The 27,069-nt window shown below is 50.4% G+C and overlaps 1 protein-coding gene across 1 annotated transcript in view; it reads right to left on the reverse strand.

The window, feature by feature from the left end:
- Positions 1–27,069, reverse strand: part of RPH3AL (rabphilin 3A like (without C2 domains)) — a 125,486-nt gene that overhangs the window by 73,261 nt on the left and 25,156 nt on the right. The window contains 3 exon segments of the mRNA XM_089900650.1: positions 16,134–16,263; positions 19,223–19,366; positions 22,917–23,028. Of these exon segments, the coding sequence (XP_089756776.1) occupies positions 16,134–16,263; positions 19,223–19,366; positions 22,917–22,993 (351 nt within the window). The 5' untranslated portion in view covers positions 22,994–23,028.

The following is a 27,069-nucleotide window of genomic DNA, read 5'->3' on the forward strand; positions in this document are numbered from 1 at the left end:
TGCCTGAAGCTTGGGAACGCAAGGCAAGTGAGAGGCCGTGTGGATGGGTGAACTTTCGATATTGGTCTGAGCGCATCTACTGTCAGTTTCACCACCCTTAGAACAGGTGCTTCAGGAGGGGCCGAGGCTTGGCCTGACCCTGAGGTCACTCTGGAACCTGGACTGGTGCTTGGCACACTGTAGGTGCTCAATAAATGTTTGTTTAGGCTGAAGGAGATATGAGCATTTGGGCTCTGATGGAGCTGGTGGAGGGGGAGGGCATAAGGGGGAGGGGCCTCCGTGGGGGTGGGGCCAGGACCTGGGGGAGCAGAGGGGCCCCAGCGCAGAGCCAGAGGAGCGGGGCTGGATGCAGACAGTTCGGCCAGACAACAAATTCAAGCTGCTGGGCCAAAGAGATCAGGGTGGGGAGTGGGGAGGGCTTGGGGAGACTAGCGAAGGCCAATCCAGGGTCCACAGGAAGCCAAGTTAGCGCAGATTCCCCCCCACCAGCCCAGTGTGGACATTCAGCTCCTCGGCAGCCTCACCTGTCCCAGGGTCAGCACCGTCTTCTCTGACTTTCCGGGGTTATCCTAACTCTCAAAAGGTCAGTTTATGTGAAAATACCCTCTCCCTTCTCTGTGCCCACTCCAGTGCTTGGACACAGTAAACGTCCTCGAAGCCAGTAAGTACCTGTCACTGGAACTGATTCGTTTTTAATTTGAAAAATACAGCGGACTTGACGAACGCCCTAGGGCTTCTTAGCATCCCAGGAGCAACAGCACTAATGACCAGCTGAGGACCCTGGTGATGCGCAGGACAGAGCTCCAGGGAGCGCGGTGACAGGCCTGGGCCAGGCAGAGTCAGGTCTGACCCTCAGGCCTTGGAACCCCCAGCTCGGTATGCAGTTTAGGCTGCTACGGTCAGCAGCTTGTGCTCAGGCCACGAATGGACTGAGGGCCCTGGATACCAAGTGGCGGCGGTTAGACTCTATTCTAGGCAGTAGAACAGAGTGGCAGTAGACTGCCACTGAAGACTTCAGCCGGAGGGAAAAAGCCACACTTGAGCAAGACGAAGAAGCAGAGAAGCAGAGAATGAGCTAGAAAGTGGATGATACTCCACTGCAGGCAGTCAGGAGCCGGGTGGGGAGGCCCCGCAGTGGCAGCCAGGTGCTCGGGCCTCACTCCCTGGGGGGCCCAGACTACACTCCTGTCTGCGCCTGGAAACTCAGCAAGGCAGATGTGGTTCTTGGGCAGAGGGGTCTCTGGAAGGCTTGGCAGATCATAACCCCTCTCAGCCTCAGTTTCTGCATCTGTAACCTGGGAGAGTCATCCCTCCTATGGAAGGCAGGATGACAAGGGTGAGGAAAGGGTTTGGAAGGAGAGAGCTCAAAAGTCCCCTCTGAGGGCTTCCCTGGTGGCGCAGTGGTTGAGAGTCCGCCTGCCGATGCAGGGGACGCGGGTTCGTGCCCCGGTCCGGAAAGATCCCACATGCCGCGGAGCGGCTGGGCCCGTGAGCCATGGCCGCTGAGCCTGCGCATCCGGAGCGCCTGTGCTCCGCAGCGGGAGAGGCCACAACAGTGAGAGGCCCGTGCACCGCGCACAAAAAAAAAAAGTCCCCTCTGAGAAAGGCCCGGCTCTTTCCTGGTTTGGAGGCCCGGGCTAAAGGGTGCCCAGGTGAGGAGCCGGCTCCCATGCTCCCCTCTGCTCCCTCTATCCACAAGAGCGGCATCCTGGTTTCCCCGCGGGGAAACAGAAGGACAGGCTAAACCCACCTCCAGTTAAGGTCAGTGAACAGCAAACAGCTGTGCGGGAAGCAACGCAGCAGGAAAAACAGGGGCAATTTGAGAGCGATGAAGAATCGCAGGGCCTGCGAAGGGTGGCAGCTTGCGGGGCGCAGTTGTTGAGGCGAGGGCCACGTGGGCGGCGCTGGCCACAGCTCGGACTGGAAATGTCATTATCTGTTATTTACCGCAACAGAGGACAAGAGGCTGCACAAAATTACTGTTCCTGGTAACAGCCGCTAAACAGATTTGCCAACACGGCTTCCTGCTGCCGGCGGGCTCGCTACACTGACCAGACTCCGGGAGAAGAGCCACTGAGGGGGGTAGCGAGGGGCCCAAGGGGGTGCCAGACGGATGGATGTCTCAGTGGGGAAGCCCGGCTGGTGTCCCCAAACCCAACCCAAGCCCAAGCCTACAGATACTCTGCCCACTCAGTGAGGGGCTGGCCTCACACTGACCAGTCCATGACTCAACAACTACAGACACCCCATGTGTGTTCAGCTGCTGCTCAGCCACCTTAGGGGTGTGACAAACTCTGGGGGGCAGGGTCCTGCCTCAGGGGTGCTCAGGGTACCACACCCGACTATGGATGGTGAGCCCTAGTGTTGGGGCTACCATCCCTTCCCCAGTGTTGCAGGCACTTAGCCAATGGCCTTTGCACTCCATGGACAAGCTGGCACCAGATAACACCTTCCTTTGGGGGTCTCCTGCGTGTCTTCAGCTCTCTTTACTTCCCAGAGGGCATGTGGGCAAAGTTCTGAACCAAGAGGTAGGAAGAACTGCAAGGGCCTGGCTGTGCCACCAGGAGCAAGTTATCCCTCTGAGCCTCAGTTTCCCCATCTGGAAAATGGGTATAATCACCGCCTTTTGCCTACTGACCTCCAGGGGCCTCTGAGGGACTTATGGCATCACAGGAACATCAGGGGCAGAGGCGGCTTTAAGAAGTACATGCCGACCCCCACCCTGGCTTCCGCCTGCTGAGAGGACACAGACGCAATCACAGCCTGAGCCAAAGCCAAGTGGGAAGCAAACCTGCCATGGCTTTAAAATAACAACAAACCGAGCTGTATTCCGGAGATGCAGAGAAATGAGCTTTAGCTCACTGATCTGTGCAGGCCCCTGGGGAGCAGGTTCTGGGGTGGTGATCCTGCAGGGACTGGGCTGACCTGAGCTTCACAGGAGGAAACTGCTGGACAGCCCAAGATGCCCGGTCCACTCAGCACAGGTGCAGGTATAACAGTCAGTATGAGTTTAGGCAACACCGGCCCCGCCCCTATCCCACCCCACCAGCTATGTCCATCCTCTGACATACACAGGGGCCCGCGCCCTCAATTGGACTTCAGACACGGGTAGGATGTGTGTATCGGGGGAGAGTGCTGAGCAAAGGCAGGCAGCAGAAGCCGAAGTGCAGAGGTCTGCGGCCCTGGGAGAGATGCAGACGAGGGAAGAGGCCAGGCCTAACAGGGGCAGGATGAAGGGCGTCTGGAGCAAGAGAAGGTGGGCCCAGGCCCAGTGTCCCCAGCCCAGTCCTGCCCCTGAAGGGTGTGTGAGCAGCCCGGAAAAGAAGGAGTTACAGGGGAGGGAAGGGTGGCTGATAACTCAGCAGGGGCCTGGCCCGGAGTGAGCTCTCCATCACTGGCAGCTTTTGTTATTTCTAACTCTTCACCGTCTTTGAAGTCCCCATCCTGGTTGTTCTTGCCTGAATTCAGGCCTTCATTATTGCTAATTGGATAATCCAGCATCCGACAGGCTCTCTCCAACCCGCTACACGTTCCCTCCTCCAAATCCACCTCTGGACTTAAACCCCCCAGAGACGCACCTGACAGCCATCACCTGCTTAGCACCCTTTGATGGCTCTCCCGCCAGATCCTCGCTTCATTCTCTCCCTCCCTCGGCCTGCCTCTCGCCATCACCCCCTCCTTCTCCCTCCCTCCCCAACATCCACCAGCTCCGCCAAACGCCCACCGGTCCCTGCACTTCCTCCTGAAATGCACCACCCCTGCCCCCTGGGTATCCACCCTTCCAGGCTCAGCTCAAAGTGAACTCCACGCTGCAGCCTCCCGTGCCTCTCAGGGGCCAGCCGCCCCCGCCCCTCCACCCTGGGCTCACTCCGTGCCTTCTGCATCTACAGCACTTGTCACACCGAGCTGCATTATCTGTCACCAGGTGAGTTCCTAGAGGGCAGGGCTTGGCTGGAAGGTGAGCTAAGTGGGCAGGGTCTCCAGATGGCCAATGACCATGGCGCTGGTCTCTCTCCAGGACACTCGGGGCCTTGCCACCGGGAGCCCAGCCTGGCTCTCAGCAGCTCCTCCGCTGCATTTGTCCTGATGACCCTGAGCTGGAGGTCAGTGTCAGACCGGGCTATGAGAAGGGCTCTGAACTGCACAAAGTGGAAAGAAAGAAGCTACTCTGGGGGAGGAAAAGCCACGGCGCAGGCACCAGGGCAGCAAGGAAGAAGGGGGCCTTGACGGAGATGTTCTGGTCGTCAGACTCCTGACCGAGGCAGATGTTCCAAGATGCTGTGTGGGGTCTGGTCCAATCTTCCCATCCCGGCAACGGCAGCCAAGTCAATTCCTGCCAAGCAGTCAGAGAGGGCCCTCGGGGCAGACGAATTAAGTGACTTTTTCCGGGAATTTAGGAAACATCAGTAGCTGAATGAAAAATCCATCTTCGTAATGAGGCACAAACACACGTCTCCTAACATCTGAATTAGGTCGAGGAGGAAAAAGAACATTGCAGGGCCAGTGTGGAGGCAGCTCAGATGAAACAGCTGTTGCTCAAGAAGCTTGCTGTTTTGGCGGCCGCACCTGAGGGACAGAGATGCTGAGCGCTGGGTCCGGAAAGGGAGCAGGGGACAGGGAGCCAGGGATGACTTTCACTGCGCCTCCCATTCGGAAGGGAGGCCCTGCAGAAAACTGCCCCCTCCCAACCCTCGTTCACTGTTGGTGCGATTGTAAAATGGTGCACCCGCCGGGGAAAACCATATGACGGGTCCTCCAAAAATTAAACAGAATTCCCCCATGATCCAGCGCTTCCACTTCTGCGTATACACCCACAAGAACTGAAAGCAGAGTCTCAAAGAGATATTTGCACACCCATATCCACAGGAGCACAATTCACGAGAGCTAAAACGTGGAAGCAAACCAAGTGTCCATTGCCAGATGAATGGATCACGTGTACATACACAATATTATTATTTAGCCTTAAAAAGGAAGGACGTTCTCACACGTGCTACCACATGGATGGACCTTGAAGATATTACACAAAGTGACAGATATTATGCAAAGTGACAGAAGCCAGTTCACAAGAAGACAGACACTGCATGAACGCTTATATGAGGCACCCAGAGTAGTCAAACACATAGGGCCAGAAAGAAGTGGGGTGCCAGGGCCTGGGGTGGTGGGTGGGGATGGGGAATTACCATTTAATGGGTATAGAACTTCAGCTCTGCAAGAAGAGAAAGCTCTGGAGATGATGGTGGTGATGGCCACACAACGATGTGAAGGTACTTAATGCCCCTGAACTGTACACATAAAAATGATTTAAATGGTATATTTTATGTTTGTACATTTTACCACAAATTAAAAAGTAAATAATTTTTTAACTTGCCTCTGATTTGGGGGAACCCAAATTAATCCAAGGAGCAGGGTGGGGCAGCTGCCACCACACAGACCCAGCAAGGGCCAGGCTACAGAGATGTGAAGGGTCATCGGTGGGGCCTCCCCCTTCCCTTGCCTCCCTGGCCTCCGTTCTGGTCCTCACTTACGTTGTGCTCTTTCCCACCCAGTGCCCCATCCACGCCGCTCCCCCTGCCTGGGATACTTTCTGCCAGATCTCGCGCTTCCTCATCACAGTCCCAGCTCAGGAGCCACCTCTTCGTAGAGGCCCATGCTGCGCATCCGAAATAAAATAGCTCCCTTCCCACGCCCTCCCCACTGGCTGTTCGAGTGCCCCCCGCCTTCACTTTTTAGGTTTCTGCCTCCCACTTTCTGGAATTGTTGTATTTACTTGTTCTTGTCCATCTCGCCTTCTAGCTCATAAACTCCATGGGGGTGATGTGGTATAGCGGTAATGGCAAGGATGCTCAGAACCAGACTGCCTGGGATCAAATCCTGACTCCACAACTGACTGGCTGAGTGATCTCGGGAAAAGTACTTAACCATTCTGAGCCTCAGTTTCCCCATCTGTAAAGGGGGGGATGATAAAGGTGCTGAGCCCACTGGGTTGACAGGAGGACTGTTGGGTTGACAGGAATGAGTTAATAAGTGAAAAGCCCTTAGAGCAGAGTCTGGCACAGTACCGAGAAGAGAGAAGTAAGGGGTCTCGTTGTGACAAGCGGTGGGTACAAGGACAAGGCCTACCTTGCTCATCACGGCACCTGCAGGGCCTGGCATATAGTCAGCACCCAATAAAACCTTAAAGAATGAATGAATCAAAAAATTCTGCAGAGAGATAAGATCTTCATGAAATTCAGTTTCATTTTCAAGGATGGGCCTACGGAGCTGAGTCAGCTCCCAAGGAGGTGTAAGTCCCCCAAGAGGGCTGCTCCATCCTCCTGCCCACACAGGCCTGGGCCCCTTGAGGTGGGCTCAACCCAGCCTCAGGTGCTTAGCTTTTGCATTGGGAACATCCTGAGAACACTCAGGCTGCTTCTGAAGGTCTTAGGAAAGTAGGTAGAAAAGCTGGTTCCCCCCAGTGGTGGTGAGGGCAGCTAGCCGGCCACTGCTGGTATCAAGGGAATACAGGGGGAGGGTGGGCTTTGGACAAGGCCATGTGGGTGCACCTGGGGTCCTCAAATCTGCCACTGCTTCGCCTTAAAGTGTGTTCTTTCTTTGTTATTTGTTTGCTTATGTATTTATCCTCCTAAATATTATTTTACCTTTCACATTTACATGTGAAATCAAGCTGGAATTGACTTTTGTGCCTAGTGGGAGGTAAAAGTCAAGATCCATCTTTTCCATATAAGTATCCAAGTGACCATGCGTCATTTACCCAAAAGACCATTCTTTTCCCACCGCACATCCGTGTCTCCTCTGCCATACACTGGAATTCTTATTTTCGCTCATTTTTGCAGCAGGTGTATAGAAATACAGGCACACCTCATTTTATCACGCTCTGCTTTACTACGCTTGGCAGATATCGCATTTTTTACAAATTGAAGGTTTGTGGCAACCCTACGTTGAGCAAGTCTGTCGGTGCCATTTTCCCGACGGCATTTGCTCACTTTGTGTCTCTGCATTACCTTTTGGTGATTCTCACAATATTTCAAATTGTTTCATTATTATTATATTTGTTATGGTGATCTGTGATCAGTGATCTCTGATGTTACCCTATTCCCTGAGACACAACAATATTGAAATTAGGCCATTTACTAACCCTCCAATGGCCTCTAGGTGTTCAGCTGAAAGGAAGAGTCACATGTCTCTCTCTTTAAATCAAAAGCTAGAAATGGTTAAGCTTGGTGAGGAAGCCATGTTGAAAGCCAAGCCAGGGGACTTCCCTGGTGGCACAGTGGGTAGGACTCCGCACTCCCAATGCAGGGGGCCGGGCTTCGATCCCTGGGCACGGAACTAGATCCCACATGCGTGCCGCAACTAAGAGTTTGCATGCCACAACTAAGGAGCCCATGTGCTGCAACTAAGGAGCTGGCAAGCTGCAGCCAAGGAGCCTGCGAGCCACAACTAAGGAGACTGTGAGCCACAACTAAGGAGCCCACATGCTGCAACTAAGGAGTTGGTGCTCCGCAACTAAGGAGCCCGCCTGCCGCAACTAAGACCCAGTGCAACCAAATAAATATTAAAAAAAAAAGAAAGCCAAGCCAGACTAAAGCTAGGTCTCTTGCACCAAACAGTCAGCCAAGTTGCGAATAAAAAGTAAAAGTTCTTGAAGGAAATAAAAAGTGCTACTCCAGTGAACCCATGAATGACAAGAAAGTGAAACAGCCTTACTATGAATATGGAAAAAGTTTGAGTGGTCTGGATAGAAGATTAGACCAGCCACAACATGCCCTTAAGGAAGGGCTTAATCCAGAGCAAGGCCCTAACTCTCTTCAGTTCTGTGAAGGCTGAGAGAGGTGAGGAGGCTGCAGAAGTCTGAAGCTAGTTGAGGTTGGTTCGCGAGGTTTAAGGAAAGAAGCTGTCTCCGTAACAGAAAAGAGCAAGGGGAAGCAGCCAGTACTGATGCCGAAGCTGCAGCAAGTTATCCAGGCGATCAAGCCAAGAGCATTAATGAAGGTGGCTACACTCAACAGCAGATTTTCAACATAGATGAAACGGCCCTCTACTGGAAGGAGATGCCATAGCCAGAGAGAGGAAGTCAGTGCCTGGCTTCAGAGCTTCAAAGGGCAGGCTGACTCTCTTAGTAGGGCCTAATGAAGATTTCAGTTAAAGACAACGCTCATTTACCATTCTGAAATCCTTGAGCCCTTAAGAATTATGCTAAATCTACTCTACCTGAGCTCTATAAACGGAACAACAAAGCCTGATGACAGCACATCTGTGTACAACATGGTTTACTGAATATTTTAAGCCCACTGTGGAGACCTTCTTCTGAGAAAAAAAGATTCTGTTCAAAATACGACTGCTCATTGACAATGCATCTGGTCACCCAAGGGCTCCGATGGAGATGTACGATGAGATTAATGCTGTTTTCATGCCTGCTAACACAACATCCATTCTGCAGCCCATGGATCAGGGAGTAATTTTGACTTTCAAGTCTTATTATTTAAGAAATACATTTCATAGGGCTATAGCTGTCATTGATAGTGATTCCTCTGATGGATCTGGGCAAAGTCAATTGAAAACCTTCTGGAAAGTAGTCACCATTCTAGATGCCACTAGAACATTCATGATTCATGGGAAGAGGTCAAAATATCAACATTATCAGGAATTTGGAAGAAGTTGATTCCAATCCTCATGGATGACTTTGAGAGGTTCAAGACTTCTGTGGAGGAAGTAGATGTGGTGGAAATAACAAGAGAACTACAATTAGAAGTGGAGCCTGAGGATGTGGCTGAATTGCTGAGGTCTCATGATAAAACTTGTACAGATAAGGAGTTGTTTCTTATAGATGAGCAAAGAAAGTGGTTTCTTGAGATGAAATCTACTCCCGGGGAAGGGAGTAGATTGTTGAAATGACAACAAGGGATTTAGACTATCACATAAACTTAGTTGATAAAGCAGTGGCAGGGTTTGAAAGGATTGACTCCAATTTTAAAAGAAGTTCTATTATAGGTAAAATACTATCAAACAGCATCGCATACTGCACAGAAACTGTACATGAAAGGAAGACTCTAAAGTTAAATATAACTTTTATATGAACTGGGAAACCAAAAAATTTGTCACTGTATTGCAATATTTGCTTTACTGCAGTGGTGTGGAACAAAACCCACAGTATCTCTGAGGTACACCTGTCCGGATTTTTTTATATGTATATTAAACTTGTATACAACCATCTTGCTAAATTCACCAACTAATACTAACCATTTGTATTCAGAGTTTTTAAGATTTTTCTAATTATATAATCATGTTTTCATGATAATGACAGTCTTAGCTATTCTCCAATCCTTATGCTACACATTTCTTTTTCTTGCCTGATTGCAGTGGTTAGGCCTCCAGCACAATGTTGGATAGAAGTGGTGATAAAGATACATAGAACTTGTCTTATACCAGACTTTATGAGAATAATTTTCAATAACTATTGAGTATGATGTTTCTTCTCCTGTGTTCTTTAATAAGATATCCCTGCTTCTCCAAGGAAGGGAAAGCATGAGATAATGAATGCTTTGGTCTGAAGCAATGGAGGGGCAACATGGCACAGCAACTCACCCTGGGGGACCCAGCTCCCCACTATCTGGCCAGGTGACCTGAGCAGCCCACATCACCTCAGCTGAGCCCCTGTTCTCCATCTGTGACTGTGGAATAGCCTCACTGACCCTGATTCCCTTATGGCTTTGCCCTAAGGACCCAGAAGGATGACTTTTGTGAAAGTGCTTTATAAACTCCAAAGGACATTACAAGGTGAGACAGTGGCCTCCATGTTCACTGTTTGCAAGAGCGAGGATGGCTCGCTCTTGCAAAGAGGATGCAGGAGAGGGAGGATGCAGGAGACTCTAAGCTGAGGGTCTGGGGGTGTGGTGCAGGGGAGAACATGGGGAGGGCAAGGGGAGCAAGACAAGCAGAGGGAAGGCGGTCACGTGAGGTCCTTCACCACCACCCTGAGCCGGGCCTGGCGCTGGGACCTTAAAGCAGGGTTGTTTTTTTTGGCCTATGCCATGCAGTTTGTGGGATCTTAGTTCCCTGACCAGGGATTGAACCCAGGCCCTCAGCAGTGAGCGCACAGAGTCCTAACCACTAGACCTCCAGGGAATTCCCAGAGCAGGGGTCTTCCAGCCTGAGGAGGATCACAATCCCCAGGAGTGCTGTTTGTTAAACACACTGCCTCTGTTGGCAGAGTTCCTATTCAGTAGGTGCTATGGATGAAGTATTTGTGTCCCCTCAAAATTTGTGTGTTGAAGTCCTAACCCTCCATGTGCTGGTGTTTGGAGGTGGGCTTTTGGGAGGTGATTAGAGTTCAAAGAGAGGTCATGAGGGTGCGGCCCCTGTGATGGGATTAGTGGCTCCAGGGTTACTGCCTGCTGTGGGTCTGGGATGACCTCAGCAGGATACCGCTCCTCAGAGCCTTGAGCAGGGTTGGGGACAGGGATCAGGGTCTGGCCTGGCCCCTTTCCTCCACTGGCCCTCCATCCTCGGTGGGGGATGCCTGCCCATCCCACCCCACCCCCACCCCACAAGCTGGATGTCCCCTGAAGGCTCTGAGCAAAGTGCGGGGCTGCCTCACTCTTTTTCACCAGGACTCAGCACACATTACCGAGACCATCATTTCATGGGCAGGCTCCTCTGCTCCCACACGTGGAGCACATTTTAGCTGAGACCAGAGGAAAATCTGATTGCTTCCCCCGCACAGTGACAGTGCCATCCTGGGCTCAGGCGGGCTCTCCAGCAGCCCTTCCCAGCCTCCCTATTATTGGTGAAGCCAGACTTTCAATTAAAGTAAAAGCTGGCAGACTCAGATCCTAAGTAATTAGGAGTGCCAGGCCTCTCTAATTAACCAGCCAGCCCCTCTCCCTTCCCACCACAGCCTTCTGATAATGAGAGCAGGCAGCCTGGGCATGCAGGCCCAATTAGAGGGGATGCTGCTCCGAGGACCAGCATCATGGGTTCCACCTGCACGCTCATTAGCTTGTGGCCGCCGAACACTGCCAGGGCTTTTGCTTGGGACACTGCCATGTGGCCAGGAGCACCTAAGGATCTGAACACAGACATGGATCTGGATGCTTCCCATGTCAGAGATCTCCCCAGCACCCCTGCTCTGCAGCCTGCCCTTGCCCACGCACTTCCTGGGAGCCAGTGCTATAGCCATTGCAAAAGGTGGGGAGGTGGAGAGGAGCGATAGAAATAAATAGGGAGGCACCCTGGAAATTGGTGAGCCCAGAGTGGAGGGCTCCTGATACCCCCAATTTGGTCACTACCTTGTTAGATCTCTCTTAGCCCCAGAGGGCTGCCTCTGTAACCCCAAACCCAACTGTAATCAATTACCCATAATCATTTAACACCCACTGCCTAGAGGGCAGGCATCTGTGTGTATCTCCAATGACTGCATCAGTATATTGTCATATTTATATGACAACACATATTTGTTGAAAGAGTGAATAGATAACATTGTCTATCCCTCCCAGACACCAGAGAGCCCCTGTACAAGGGCTAAAGTTTTGCAGGGGGCTGTGAGGTTAAGTCTGGGCCTCCCTCCTGATTCTCCAGAGACTTGGCTCCTAAGCGACCACCACCTGGCAGAGTGGCCCAGGGTGTCCTCCCTGTCTTCTGGGCCTGAATCCTCATAGTCAAGCACTTGCCCAGTCCATTTCCAGCTGTACGCCTATGCTGTGCTGTTCTCCCATCCCTGGAATGCCCTTGGCTCTGCTTTCAGCCTCTCAGAAGCCTAACCAACTTTCAGGAGCCAGCTCCTCCAGGCAGCCCTCCTGATTGTTCTCAGTCCTGGAAACCTTGGTCCCAGCCATAGTCAGCATCACTCTAGAGGGTACTGTCTTCCCACCTTGACCATGAGGACCAGAGGGAAGTGGCCGTTCTGGACCCTTCTCCTTTTGGAGTCCCCTAACCCAGAATTAACCCAGAACAGGCTGAATAAGTGACTGAGTGTTAGGTTCACCTGAGGAACTTGCACAGAAATTAAGTTTGGTTTCCCTGCTTAAGACATCCAATCCTGGAGAGCTACAAAGGCTTCCAGAGGCTTTTATATAAATTACAAAAAATTTGGGACTAACTGTGGGAACTCCAACTTTCAGTTCAAGAAAACATGAATTGTAGGGAATGCCATGGCCGTCCAGTGGTTAGGACTCAGCAGTTTCACTGCCGGGGTCCAGGTTCAATCCCTGGTGGGGGAAGTAAGATCCCGGGGAGAGGGGTGGGGAGGGGAGGGAGATAGAGATAGAGATAGAGATAGAGATAGAGATAGAGAGAGAGAGAGAGAGAGAGAGAGAGAGAGAGAGAAAGGGAGGGAGGGAGGGAGGGAGGGATGATGGAAAAAGGAAGGAAGGAAGGAAGGAAGGAAGGAAGGAAGGAAGGAAGGAAGGAAGGAAGGAAGAAGGAAGGAGGGAAAACATGAATTGTAAAAAGGAGAACATAGGTTGCTATCGGCTGAATTGTGTCCCATCAGAATTCTTGTGTTGAAGCCCTAATCCCCAATGTGACTGTATTAGGATACAGGGTCTTTAGTAGGTAATTAAGGTTAAATGAGGTCATAAGGGAGGGGCCCTGATCCAAACGGACTAGTGTCCTTATCTGAAGTAGGAGAGAGACCAGAGCTCTCTCTCCACCATGTGTGGACACAGTGAGAAGGTGGCCGTCTGCAAGCTAGGAGGAGAGTCCTCATCAGAAACCAGATTGGCCAGCACACTGATCTTGGACTTCCCAGCCTCCAGAACTATGAGAAATCAATTTCTGTCGTTGAAGCCACCCAGTCTGTGGTCTTTTGTTATGGCAGCCTGAGCTGACTGATCCATGGGATATCACTCAACCTCTTCTGAGATGTATGTAAGGTTGGTTCTATTTTTGTAACACCTGGGCAGTCTGAACAGCTAGGACCTCAAAGTGAATTAATAATAATAGTGATAATAATGATAACAGGAATCCTTTACTGAGTGTTTGCAATGGACCCGACACTAAGGGCTTCCCTGCATTAGCTCATCTACTCCTCTCACCCACCCAATAATGATGTAGTTCTATTCCCCCGTTTACAGATGAAGAAACAGAGGCCCAGAGAGGTTAAGTGGCTCATACAAGGTCACTGCACTGTGCCCAAGCTGGAGCACAACCCAGGTCTCTCTGCATGGGAACAGCACTTACTGGCAACCCAGGAGGACCTCCGTCCCCTCACCGTGCAGGATCAAGTGACCTCTAGCCCTGGCCCATTTGGAATCTAGGACCCGCTTTCCTTCCTAAGGCCCTCAATCACCCCCCAAGCCCTCCCTATTTGCTTAGAATACATTGAAGAGATTGATTCCCTTAGCGTATGGCCTTTGTCCCTATGTTGCCTTGTCCCCAACCTCATCACCTTCCAATGACAGCCATCGCCACCTAACTCACCTCCTGCTTTCCTTCTATGTCCCCGTCACGCACCTGCCAGACAGCATCTAGGCTCACCTCTTAAAAACACAAACCAGATCACATTACATCCCTGCTTAAAATGCTCCACTGACATCCCATGAAACTTAGAACCACATCTCAACTCCTGACCTTGACTTACAAAGCTCTGTGTGATTGGCTATGCCCACCGCTCGCTCCCTCTGCCCCAGAAGCCTTCATTAGTTCCTTGAACATGCCCAGCTCATTTCTGCCTCAGGGCCTTGCTGCCTGCTGGTCCCTCTGCCTGCAACGCTCCTCCACCTGGATCTTCCCGGGGCTGGCTCCTGCTTGTGGTCAGGTCTGAGCTCATAGAGACTCAACTTGAGCACCTTGTTTTAATTCACTACAGAGCCCTAGGCCTACTTAACCGTTATTTTATATTTGTTTATTGTCTGTCTTCTTCTACCCCTAGAAAACAGTCTCCATGAGAGCAAGGACTTTATCTTGTTCATGGTATCGCCAGAATCTAGAACAGGGCCTGCACACAGTAGACCCTCTGCTATTTGCATAATGAGTAAATGAATGACTGAATGAATGACACAGTCTTCTCAAGGATGGATGAAGATAACCCCCCCAAATGCCCATCGTTCAGCTGTAGCCCTAATTGGCACGCTCTCCTCCCACTCTCACCCAAGAACAAGTCCCCTCAGAAACTCAGAGGGCTCCTTATCTCACCATCCAAGCCAGAACCAAGTCTTCAGCCTGCTGTGAAATAAGAACATTTTCAAATGGAAATGTCCTCCCGAAAAGCCATGGGGTGGGGGTGGTGAGAGTATCTGGAAGAGCATTCCCCCACCCCCACATCCACTGAGGTTCTCCCCTGGGACTCCCACTGTTGCCTAGGAAACGGCTCTGCAAGGAGCAGCGAGCATTAACCCTTCAGCAACCAGGGGCAGCAGCCTGCCTCTGCGGCAGAGGCCCCAAACTTTTCCAGGGAAAGGAGACAAGGCTCTGACAGGCTCTTCATGGTCCCGCAAACCCGGACATTTATAGTAGTCATGGAGTTGAGGGGCAGAAGGAGGAAACAGGCTGTTGGGCCTCGTTCTCCCAGGCAGAAGTCACATACTAGAACCCCACCTGCCCAGGTGCTGGGAGCAAGACATTCCTGAGTCCCTGTGCCCAGTACCTCGTTGGTATCTATCTAGTCTCGGCCTATGGAGGCTTGTGGAGGAGCGGCACCAAAGTGCCCACCCCCTCCCTGACCCTCAGGCCCCTCCCACACCTCCACTGTTCTTGGGATCCCTCACCAGTTAATCTACATTCCTCAGCCCAGTTCACCACATGCGACAGAACAGGGAAAAAGGGACCTTAGCTGAAATCCTGGCTTTCCCACCTATTCATTTGGTACATTAACTTCTTTGCACCTTGGTTCTCTCATCCAGACTTTGAACATCACTGAAAATGCCCTTGTCAAGGCTGCCAATGGCCTCTGCTGCCAAGTCCACGTTTACTTCTTTGACGTTCCCATAATTTACAGTCCTCTCAACTCTTAAAGCCCCACCCCACCCTCAGTCTTCTATTCCCTGTTAATTCTTTCCAGAATTTATTTCTTCCTGAAATCTTCTTATCTATTACTTTACTATTTACTTTATTTATTTACTTTACTATTTACTATTACTTATTATCTATTACATTACTTTTTTTTGGTTCCCTCAAGAGAGAAAGTTCTTTCTCTGCCTTGTTCACCAAAATAACTCCAGGCTTAAAATAATGACTAGCACATGGAAGTTACTTGAGAATGGGTTCTAGTAAAACTAGAGTGAAAAACAAACAAAGAAAAAGACATGGTGTCTTGGGAACAGTGCTTCTAACCTAGGAGGGCAGTAAAGGGAAGTCCCATGATGACAGCTATGCAGTAACTACTGTAGGCTAGAGCAGGAATAAGAGTCCAGAAGTGATTCTGGCAGGGAAAGAAAAAGGAGGCTTCACACAATAGAGAGTAAAGTTCAGATGCTAAATAACCTTGAGGACTGGAAGGCACGTTATTCTTTGGTCAATGAGAAAAGAAAGGCAATTAGAAACTCCAGGAAAAACAAAAAGTTATTTTAAGAAGTCTTGGACTCAATATTAATATGTGGCATAATTTAGAACAATCAGTGGAGTATAAGAAAAGGAGAAAATCCACTTGGCCTTGCTGCAAAGGTCATTCTCATTTGAGTGGCCAGGGATCAAGAGAGCAGACCAATAGCATAGGAAGTATAATCTTAGCAAACTGTTTGGCCCTGAGGAAAATTGTATTTATTTAATGACAACTAGTAACATATCCTGAATACTTATATGCCAAACAAGGTTTGCATATAATATCTAATCCTCACAACTCTCTAAGGTACATATTATCATTATCCCTATTTTACAGATGAGGAAGGTGAGGCTTGACATAGTAAGTAAGTTTTCTGAATCATACAGCTAGTGGAAGAGCTGAACTCACACCCAGGCCTGTGAGACCCCGAGGTCCACTCCCCAGAGCTGGCACTAGAAGCCTGGCCATTTGACCTTCAGGCCCCAATCCTTCTTGCCAAGAAGCATAGGATACCATGTGTGCACACATGTATGCACGAATGTATACACACACACACACACACACACACACACACACACACACTCCTGGGAGCCAGGCTGCAAAGCCACAGAGTAACAGGGCTGGTCCAGGCTGGGAAGCCAGAGCAGGGCCTTACCTTCCTGCAGTCTTTGCAGAACACCGATGAGCTGCCCAGGAAGCCCAGCACCTCCCCACAGAGCAGACACTGGGAGAGGCCATTCCCCACCACGTTGCGCCTCATGGTCTCCAGCCGCTCCACCAGCCGCCTGCAGCACAGGACAGAGTCAGACGGCATGTGCTTCCTGCCTCCAACCAGACCCCTGCCCAGGCGCGGCTGCCACGGGGCCCCAGTACTGTACCACTTCCTGGGGGATGGTTCCCTCACCTGGGGTACTGTTCCCTGCCCCATCCCTTCCCCTGGCTAACTCCTAATCATTCACTCACTCACCAACCATTAACTGGGCACCTACAACATGCCAGACACGGGGAGTATTGTAGCAAACAAGCCAGAGATGGACACGGTCCCTGTTCTTATGGAATTTATGTTCAATAAAGGGAGAAAGTCCATAAACAAGCAAACTGACTTCAGAGGGGGGAGTGTTATAAAATAAAATAAGTGGGGCTGGGAGGGAGCAGGGCATGTTAGATGGTGATCAGTGAAGGCCTCTCTGAGGACATTTGAACTGAGAGGTAAAGGACGACAAGGACCAAACATGTGAACAGCTGGGGGAGCATCCCAGGCAGAGGGAACAGCAAGTACAAAGAGCAAGGCCCTAGGGCATTAGAATGGTAAGAAGGCCAGGGGGGCTAGACTGCCTGGGGTAACGGAGGCTGGAGGGGCGAGGAGGGGCCAGATTACACGGGGTTTGTAGGTTGGATTTTTTTTTTTTTTTTTTTTTTTGCGGTTTTTTTTGCGGTACGCGGGCCTCTCACTGTTGTGGCCTCTCCCGTTGCAGAGCACAGGCTCCGGATGCTCAGGCTCAGCGGCCATGGCTCACAGGCGCAGCCGCTCCGCGGCATGTGGGATCTTCCCAGACTGGGGCACGAACCCGTGTCCCCTGCATCGGCAGGCAGACTCTCAACCACTGCGCCACCAGGGAAGCCCGATTGGATTGGTTTTGGAAGTTTGGATTGTTTTCTAAGATCAACGCGAGCCCCCTGAAGAGTTTTAAGTAGAGGAGTGATCTGATCTAAGCTCCCTAAAAGCTAAAAGCTCCCTCCAGCTGCTGTGGGAAGCTGGGATTACAGGGGGAGTCCGGTGAGGAAGCCGGCAGGAGGTGGCAGGGCTGGGGAAGGAGGACGGAGAGCAGGACGGGCTGTATTTCAGAGTCGGCACAGATGGATTTGGGGGAGGAGAGGTAAGAGAAAGACCCAGGATGGAGTAGAGACTTTTGGCTTAAGCACCTGGGTGGACGGAGAAGCTAGAGGGAGAAAGAGAAAGAGGTCCTCTTTGAACCCCGCAGAGCCCAGGATAGGTGCCTCTCCTTGGGTCCCACGGTCCCCCAGCCCACCGTGACCCTGTTGCATGACAACCTGTCATACGACCCTGCCACGCCCACAACACGCGGCCACTTCTGCTTCTGTTTCATTGGCCGCTGTGTCTCCAGTGCCCAGTGGATTCCCAGTGAAAATTCTTGAATGCATGGAAGACGGGGTGTGGGTACGTTATGCCCTGTAACTCTCACAACCGCCCAGCACAGAGGATGCTGTTTCCCCCCCACTTTAAAGGTGAGAAGATTGAGGCTCCGAGACGTGAAGTCACTTGCCAGCATTGCACAGCTCCTCAGAGGTAGAGCCAGGGCCACACTCAGGCCACCCCAAGTCTCATGGCAACTCCACCCTCTCCCCTGGGGTGATCAGGCCCTGCCTGGGGGCCGACGGAGGGCGGACTGGGCGCCGAGGCTGCCTCTGCCCACCTGCCCTCCAGCTGGCACTCCTGACTTCCCCAGGAATCGCCGTCCCTCTTCCAGGGACCTGCAGGGTTCCGGGAGCAAAGCCGAGTTCGGCCCTGGCCTGACCCACTTGTTTTTGGGGGACCCCCTCTCCGTACAGCCCTGTGACTCCCACTCATGGAAACACACAGGATGCACCTCCTCCCTCTGAGATGATTAACTGTCTCCTGGGCCATTCCTGCCCCAGCCAAACCCAGCGCTCACAGCCAGGGCCAGACGATGTGAGCGGCACAGGGAAGGCAAAGATGACAGCCCAGATGGATGGGGGCGGGGTGCAAATGCTTCCCACAGCTGCGGGGAGCCCACGGGGGACACCCCTCACTAGCTCCCAGCACGCCCTCCTGAGGGAGCCCGAGGGATGTGGTGCTGGCCCATCCGTCATCAGCACAGGCACCTCGGAGACCCGCAGAGCCTTGCAGGACCCTTGGGCTAGGCCTGAGAGAGGGAGGGGCCCCAGCCAGGTGTGGTGGGGAGAAAAGAGCAAAAGACAATTAGTCTGTCAGATACAAACCCTTTTTGTAATGAAATGGTAGTAATATGTCAGTATTACGGAGGCACAGACAACAAACTGGACAGCAGTTGGTCTTTGTAGTGGTGCTTTCACTTTCTAGAACTGTGCATTTCTACAATGTCTGACTTTTAAAAAATGATCATCTATTTAATAGAAAAAGGTAAATAGAAAAAGAACAAGGAGACCAGAATCAAATTAATTCCTGCCAGTGCCCTGCAGTTATGTTTTCCTCCTCGTGCCTGCCTGTGTTTTTCAGATTGTCTTGGAAGTATGAGTTGCTTTTGTAATTAAACAAAAAAAAAAAGCCACAACAAAACTGAAGACTATGTAGGAGACGGCTCTGGATGCCGGAGGCCGGAAGAGCTTAGATTAAGCTGGAGAGCGGCTCCTGTTGGTCTTTGATGGGAGAACCCACAGTTCAGCCTCCACGTCAATCCCTCCCCTGGCTGAACCACAGCGACCCTCCTCTGTGCAGAGCTAAACAGACCTTAACGTGTTTGATGGCACTCATTCATCCTCCCCACAGCCTGGGGCCCACATATCAGCTGCTATCCCCATCTTACAGAGGGGTATACTGAGGCTTGGACAGGCTGGGTTAGGAATCTGCACGCCAGGGGCGTTCAGGCAGAGCTGACTCACTCCCAGTGAAAAGCTGGAACTAGGAGCCAGGGCGCCAGACGCCCAGCCCACTGATCTGGCACTAAATGCCCTGCTTCCCTGTCCATGGCCTCACTCCTGCCCCATCTTGGGAGCAGCCCTTACCCGACTCTCTGCTGTTCCAGGACATCAAGCCGCTCGGCCCTCTGGATGACCTGCAGGATGGCCTCCACCTCGGCTGGGCTGAGGCACTGGCTCTTCCTCTGCTTCTCTGTCTGGTAGGTGTGCACAGACCAGCCCGTCTGCAGCCTTGAGAGAGAACAACACAGAAGTGCAACCCCAGTGCAAACTGGCATCCCCGCCACATCCACAAAGGTCCCCTGAGCACAGTCTGTGTGTCAGGGGCAAGGGGTTCAGACACCAGCCTTCAAACGCTGCCTCTGCCACCCGCCAGCTCCCGGCTCCCACAAGGATGGCAGCACCCCCTTAGCACCTCGGGGGGGTTGGGGGGAGACAGGAGCATGGAATGCGCAGAAGGCCATGGCCACAGCATGAGCGGTTTCAAGGGAACAGCACAGAAGATGACCAAGAGAAGAAGGAACACCCGGATCTGAGTTGTATAAGAAAGTGAGATGGAGTTTACTATGTGACAGGAAAGACTGGTAATTAGGTTAAAAACAAGCGCTGAGGATAAAAGGATATTCACGCAGCATTCTGAAAACTAGAGGGATCCAGGGCAGGAGGTTACCCTGGAGGAGCAGTGAGGGCCGGCCAGTGTGGCGAGGCGGGGCTGGGGACCGGCCCAGACCCCCAGGACGGAGGGGAAGAACTCCAACCCTTTCTATTTTTCTGGATGGTGAGGGTGGCAGCAGGGGACCGAGCCGAACTCCCTGCCCTGGGGCCCAGCTTCTCCCAGACTTTCTGCGCCAGGTGGTGGGAACACAGAGACGGACAAGGTGGCAAGGTCACTGCCCTCCAGAACTACAATATTCTGGGGGAGACGGATGCCCGATCAGTTACAAAAATATTTATTTACCGAAAAATTCGGAGAGCCATTCATTCAATACCTATTTATTGAGCGTCCACTGTGATGCCAGGCTCGCTAGGTGCTGGGACGAGCCACCGGGCAGGCCATGCGGGTGGCCGTGAGGAGGATGTACAAATAAGGAGAACTGACTCAGGCAGGGGAGCAGCTCTAGAAGGGCTCCCCTAAAGAAGTGGCAGCAGGCAAGAGATTGTGACACAGGATACAGGGCAGGAAGATGAGGGTGTGGATGCCTTACTAGTGGTTCCCTGAAACGGATGGACACTGGTGGTCTCACGTCACCACCCAGTCCAGCTCTTGCATCCAAGCACTGCCGACACTGTAGAAATTGGGAGAGCTAAAAAGCATGTCTTTTCTCTGTGAGTAGAGAGAAAGCCATCCCAGGCTGGTTAAGGTGAAGGACTCAGATTCTGAAGTCCAATGGGTGGTCTCATCTTACAGCTCTGTCTCTTCCCAGGCATGAGAACTTGGACAGCTGCTCATCCTTGATTTCTTGATCTGTCTCTTTAAGGGATGCCAGGAAGATGAAATAAGGAGGGTATATAAAGTGCTCTGTACATAGCAGATGCCCAGTTGCTGAATAAGTGGCAGTGATGATTTTTATAATGATCATGGGTGAGACCATTAGGAACAGCTTAACCAAAGAGGTAGCATTTGTGCTGGGTTTTGCAGGATGAATAGGAGCTCCCCCAATGGAAGCAGGGAGTTGGCATTCAGGCAAAGGACACTGAACGTGCAAAGGCATGAAGGCATAAAGTAATGTGCTGCATTGGAGAGGTCCAGACTTCTAGACTGCCTATTTCTCCAATTTAAAAAAATGCCTTCTTACAAACTACTATGTATCAAATAAATAAGCTATAAGGATATAGTGTACAGCACAGGGAATATAGCCAATAATTTTTACAATAACTTCAAGTGGAGTATAATCTATAAAATATTGAATCGCTATGTTGTACACCTGAAACTAATATAATACGGTAAATCGAATATACTTCAATTTTTAAAAATACCTTGCCCTAGACTAATACTTTTTTAAGTGACCCTCACAGAGCTGAGGAAAGCAAAGAATGGGAACAGGGCAGGACTGGTGGGGACAGGAAGGGAGGCCAGGCCTTGGAGTGGGCAGGGGTACACATTCACCCGTCCCTGGCTGCGGGAATCTGTAACACTCTCCTTTAAGGAGCCTGGCATTACAAGGCAGCACACCCCGGGGAGGAGATAAAAGCATTTACTCTTCTAAAAGGTGCTATGGGCTTCCCTGGTGGCGCAGTGGTTAAGAATCCGCCTGCCAATGCAGGGGACACGGGCTCGAGCCCTGGTCCGGGAACATCCCACAAGCCGCGGAGCAACAAAGCACGTGCGCCACAACTACTGAGCCCGCGTACCGCAACTACTGAATCCCACACACCTAGAGCCCGTCCTCCGCAACAAGAGAAGCCACTGCAATGAAAAGCCCGCACACCACAACGAAGCATAGCCCCCGCTCGCCGCAACTAGAGAAAGCCCGCATGCAGCAACAAAGACCCAATGCAGCCAAAAATAAATAAATAAATACAAGGTGCTACAACAGTTTCTGGCTGCTGCTGAGCGCAAGACCAGGTCACGGAGAGCCAAAGGGAATGCCGGCGGGGTCACCAGGGGTCACACCGGGCCCTCCTACAAGAGCACAGCTCTCGCCAGCTCCTCACATCCAGCCACGGAGGACGCATCATCTCGCCTGGTGTCAGAGGAGAGAGGGAGAGAGGACGGTTTCACCCCTGGTCTCTCCCCCACAGGGGCCACACGGGGGCTAAAAGAGCCGAGCCATCCCAGTGAGCGAGACAAATTAACTGTGGCAAATCACGCAGGACTCCACTCTTCTTGGGCATTTCAGATTAATTTTTCTATCCTCTTTTGATGTTTCAGCTCTGTCCCCTGCAGGCTCACAATGTTTAATTGCAAATTTCTTGAACTTGGTTCCATTTGGGAAATGCTGGCTCCTGTACCCAGCACGACTTGACAGATGAAGAGGCACTCTTGGGCTTATTTGACCCCAGGGACCCCCAACTCCCTGGAGGGACAGGAAGAGACTGGAAGGCTGGAGAGGCATCTGGGAGCCCCTGGTCTCCAGCCACGGAGGGGGGCAGTGGGTGGAGATGGGCTGATCTAACTACAGCCGAGGGGTCATCAGGCTGAGAGATAACAGGAAAGCTGGGGGCAAACCAGAACAAGAGAGACCCTGACACGAGCATGGCAGAGACCTGGGATGCTTCAAGGCTGGTTGTGTGTTTCAGCCCAGAGGGCAGCTCTTCATAAATTAGACAAGCCTTTGGTCTGTCAACTCAACTATGAAGTGGGCACTCAACTATGAAGTGGGCGCTCAACTATGAAGTGGGCATCCAGAGATCAAAGGCTCCCCGCTGCCAGGGACTCAGGGACTGAAGGTTCAGTGATGGGGGATTTATACTCTTAACAGAGAAGGTAAAGGAAGTGGCCTGGCTCCCTGGAGCCTATTGTGATCGAAAGAACATAGGTGTGGGCTCACATGGACCCAGGGGAGTCCCAGCCCTGCCACTGACAAGGTGGGTGACTTGGGTGAGGACCTCAGCCTCACTGTCCTCATCTGAGAAATGGGAATACATTCCATACAGCAGTTAAATGAGTGAATGGCTGTTAGGCGCCCAGCTCAGCGCCAGGAGTGTGGTGTGTATTAGACGGGCACTTGTCTCCAAACTGCTCTTTCTGGGGGCCTGGGATTGAATCTTGTCAAAGAAGGGAGGGGAACTAGGACGGGGGAGGGAAGGGAGGGCCCGGCCAAGCCCTAGAGGTACTCACTTGGCTCGCAGGGCAAGCTGCCGATCATTGGGGCAAACCCACTGATCATTCCCGCTGCCGAAGATGGTGTTGGCCATGACTTGGAACACCCAGCCAGGGTGTGGAGTCACATCTGAGGGGAGAAGAGGGAAGAAGAAAGAGCATGTCATTGGCTGGGGTACAGACGGCAGACAGGGTCCCTCAGACACCCAAAACCGGTACTTCCAACCTATCCCTGTCCGTTGCCGGCCCCTGCCCCATCCCCACCCCGTCCCCGAGGATGTCTGGAATCTCACCAGCAGAATCAATCCTCCAGCTAAATGCTATTCCCTCAAAGCTCCTCTTTCAAAAGACTCGTGATTCTGGGAGGGGTAGCTAGGTGGATCACGCAGCTAAGTGACAAGGTTGGACTTGACCGGCAGGATGTCAAAGGGACAGAATCGGAAAGGAGAAAAGAGGCACACCTCAGCAGTTTTCAACGTAGCGGGGCAAGCCCCAAGGGCGTTTGATCCCTGCACCCTCCAAGTACTACCCCTGCTTTACTTCATGGGGACCACGATGAAAATGGCCCCCCTGGGAATCCTGCAGGGAGGAGACCCTGCTCCAGAGCTTGCTGGGGGCTTAACTTGTGCAGCCTAGCTTAGCTGGCTTTCTCCTTGCCACCAAGGATGTGTGTTGGTGGGGAGAGTAAGGAGGGGAAGAGAGAGGGATGAGTCTGAGGGAATCCCAATCCCAGAGCAAAGACGAGGGGCAGTACTGAGTTATCCACACTCCCCTGGTCTAATCCCCTCCAGACCAGTGGTTCTCAAACACAGGACTCCTTTACACTCTTAAAAATCACTGAGGTTGGAAATTAGTCTGGCAGTTCCTTAAATGTTACACAGAGTTACCATAAGACCCAGAAAGGACTCTGAAGTATAAACACAAGAGAAAACGTCATGTCCACGTATGAAACTGTACATGAATATTCACAGCAGCATTATTCATAACAGCCAAAAAGTGGAAACAATTCAAACGTCCACTAACTGATGAATGGATAAAACGTGGACAATGGAATATTGTTTGGTCATAAAAGGGAATGGAGTGCTGACACAGGCTACACAACATGGATGAACCTTGAAAACACGCTAAGTGAAAGAAGCCAGTTACAAAAGACCACATAGTGTACGGTTCTATTTATATAAAATGTCCAGAATGGGCCGATCCATAGAGACAGAAGGTAGATGAGTGGTTGCCAGGGGCTGGGGGTAGAGGGGAGGAAGGAATGGGAGTGACTGCTAACGGGCTCAGGTTTTCTTTTTTGGATGATGGAAATGTTCTGGAATTAGATAGTGGTGACGGTTGCATAACTTTGTGAATTCACTGAAACCACTGCACTGTACCCTTTAAATGTCTGAATTTTATGGTACGTGAACTACATCTCATTAAACTGTTATAAAAAATTCTTGAGAACTCCAAAGGATATGGGCCATATCTGTTGATATTTACCGTATTAGAAATTAACACTGAGAAAAAATTTTAATTGTCAGTTCATCAAAAAATAATAAACCCATGAGATGCTCACATACTTTATTGAAAAACTGTATTTTCAAAACAAAAACAGTTAGTGAGAATAATGGTATTGTTTTGCATTTTTACAAATCTATGTAATGTTTGGCTAAACAAAAGTCAGTTTCATATCTGACATTTCATTCAATCTTTTGTGATATGGAGATTTGTTAAAGTACATGAAGGACATCCAGACTCTCACAGCTCACGCTATAGCTGGGAAAGGGTGGAGTATTTTAATAGCCTTCCCAGATAACTGTGGACATTCTTTCATACTGTACCCAAACTCAACAGATGGTAGTTTCTTAAAGATTAGTTCCAATGGGGCATTCATGCCAATGAACTTTTCACCTGTATATTTGTGAGAGAACTTGACCAAGTGTATTATTATTATTAAAATAGTTTTTACTTTGTGGACCCCCCGAAAGGCGTTGGGAGCCCCCAGAGATCCTGGACCGTGGTTTGAGAACTGTTGTTCTAGACCAATGTCACCTATTTCTGTGACGACCAGCAGGGGGCAGCGTGCAGGCTGCAGCTAACTGACCCACTCAGGGACCAAGCCCACTACCTTGACCACAGTGGGCTCTCTATTCCACTCAGCTGATCCAGGCACCCACTCCCCACTGTCAGCCACCTTGAGAGCGAGACCTGAGTTAACCGAGGCCCCAAAGAGTCACATGTGGAGTCCCCATGGCCAGGCCCAGTGCTGGGAGGGCTGCTGGTGCCACCGTCACCAAAGGCCTCCCCACATTTAAAGTCTTGACCTTCTCCCAAAGGAGACTCACATCCAGTCCAGGAAAAAAAAAGGTGGGCTCAAAAATGACACGCTCATCAAACAACTTTAAACCAGTCCCATTTCAGCTACAATTTGTTTTGTTTTTTTTTAGATTATGACTCTTTGCCTACGTCTTTTTTTTTTTTTTACATCTTTATTGGAGTATAATTGCCTTACAATGGTGTGTTAGTTTCTGCTTTATAACAAGGTGAATCAGTTATACATATACATATGTTCCCATATCTCTTCCCTCTTGCGTCTCCCTCCCTCCCACCCTCCCTATCCCACCCCTCTAGGTGGTCACAAAGCACCGAGCTGATCTCCCTGCGCTATGCGGCTGCTTCCCACTAGATACCTATTTTACGTTTGGTAGTGTATATATGTCCATGACACTCTCTCACTTTGTCACAACTTACCCTTCCCCCTCCCCATATCCTCAAGTCCATTCTCTAGTAGGTCTTTATTCCTTTCTTACCCCTAGGTTCTTCATGACGTTTTTTTTCCCTTAAATTCCATATATATGTGTTAGCATACGGTATTTGTCTTTCTCCTTCTGACTTACTTCACTCTGTATGACAGACTCTAGGTCCATCCACCTCATTACAAATAGCTCAATTTCGTTTCTTTTTATGGCTGAGTAATATTCCATTGTATATATGTGCCACATCTTCTTTATCCATTCATCCGATGATGGACACTTAGGTTGTTTCCATCTCCTGGCTATTGTAAATAGAGCTGCAATGAACATTTTGGTACATGACTCTTTGAAATATGGTTTGCTCAGGGTATATGCCCAGTAGTGGGATTGCTGGGTCATACAGTAGTTCTATTTGTAGTTTTTTAAGGACCCTCCATACTGTTCTCCACAGTGGCTGTACCAATTCACATTCCCACCAGCAGTGCAAGAGGGTTCCCTTTTCTCCACACCCTCTCCAGCATTTATTGTTTCTAGATTTTTTGATGATGGCCGTTCTGACTGGTGTGAGATGATATCTCATTGTAGTTTTGATTTGCATTTCTCTAATGATTAATGATGTTGAGCATGCTTTCATGTGTTTGTTGGCAATCTGTATACCTTCTTTGGAGAAATGTCTATTTAGGTCTTCTGCCCATTTTTGGATTGGGTTGTTTGTTTTTTTGTTATTGAGCTGCATGAGATGCTTGTAAATTTTGGAGATGAATCCTTTATCAGCTGCTTCATTTGCAAATATTTTCTCCCATTCTGAGGGTTGTCTTTCGGTCTTGTTTATGGTTTCCTTTGCTGTGCAAAAGCTTTTACCTTTCATTAGGTCCCATTTGTTTATTTTTGTTTTTCTTTCCATTTCTCTAGGAGGTGGGTCAAAAAGGATCTTGCTGTGATTCATGTCATAGAGTGTCCTGCCTATGTTTTCCTCTAAGAGTTTGATAGTTTCTGGCCTTACATTTAGGTCTTTAATCCATTTTGAGCTTATTTTTGTGTATGGTATTAGGGAGTGATCTAATCTCATGCTTTTACATGTACCTGTCCAGTTTTCCCAGCACCACTTATTGAAGAGGCTGTCTTTTCTCCACTGTACATTCCTGCCTCCTTTATCAAAGATAAGGTGACCATATGTGCGTGGGTTTATCTCTGGGCTTTCTATCCTGTTCCATTGATCTATATTTCTGGTTTTGTGCCAGTACCATACTGTCTTGATTACTGTAGCTTTGTAGTATAGTCTGAAGTCAGGGAGCCTGATTCCTCCAGCTCCGTTTTTCGTTCTCAAGATTGGTTTTGCTCTTTGGGGTCTTTTGTGTTTCCATACAAATTGTGAAATTTTTTGTTCTAGTTCTGTGAAAAATGCCAGTGGTAGTTTGATAGGGATTGCATTG

The sequence above is a fragment of the Delphinapterus leucas genome, chromosome 19 (genome assembly GCF_059928025.1).
Source record: "Delphinapterus leucas isolate spDelLeu-1000000601 "Yukka" chromosome 19, BTC_Dleu_Yukka2, whole genome shotgun sequence".
Lineage (NCBI taxonomy): Eukaryota > Metazoa > Chordata > Mammalia > Artiodactyla > Monodontidae > Delphinapterus > Delphinapterus leucas.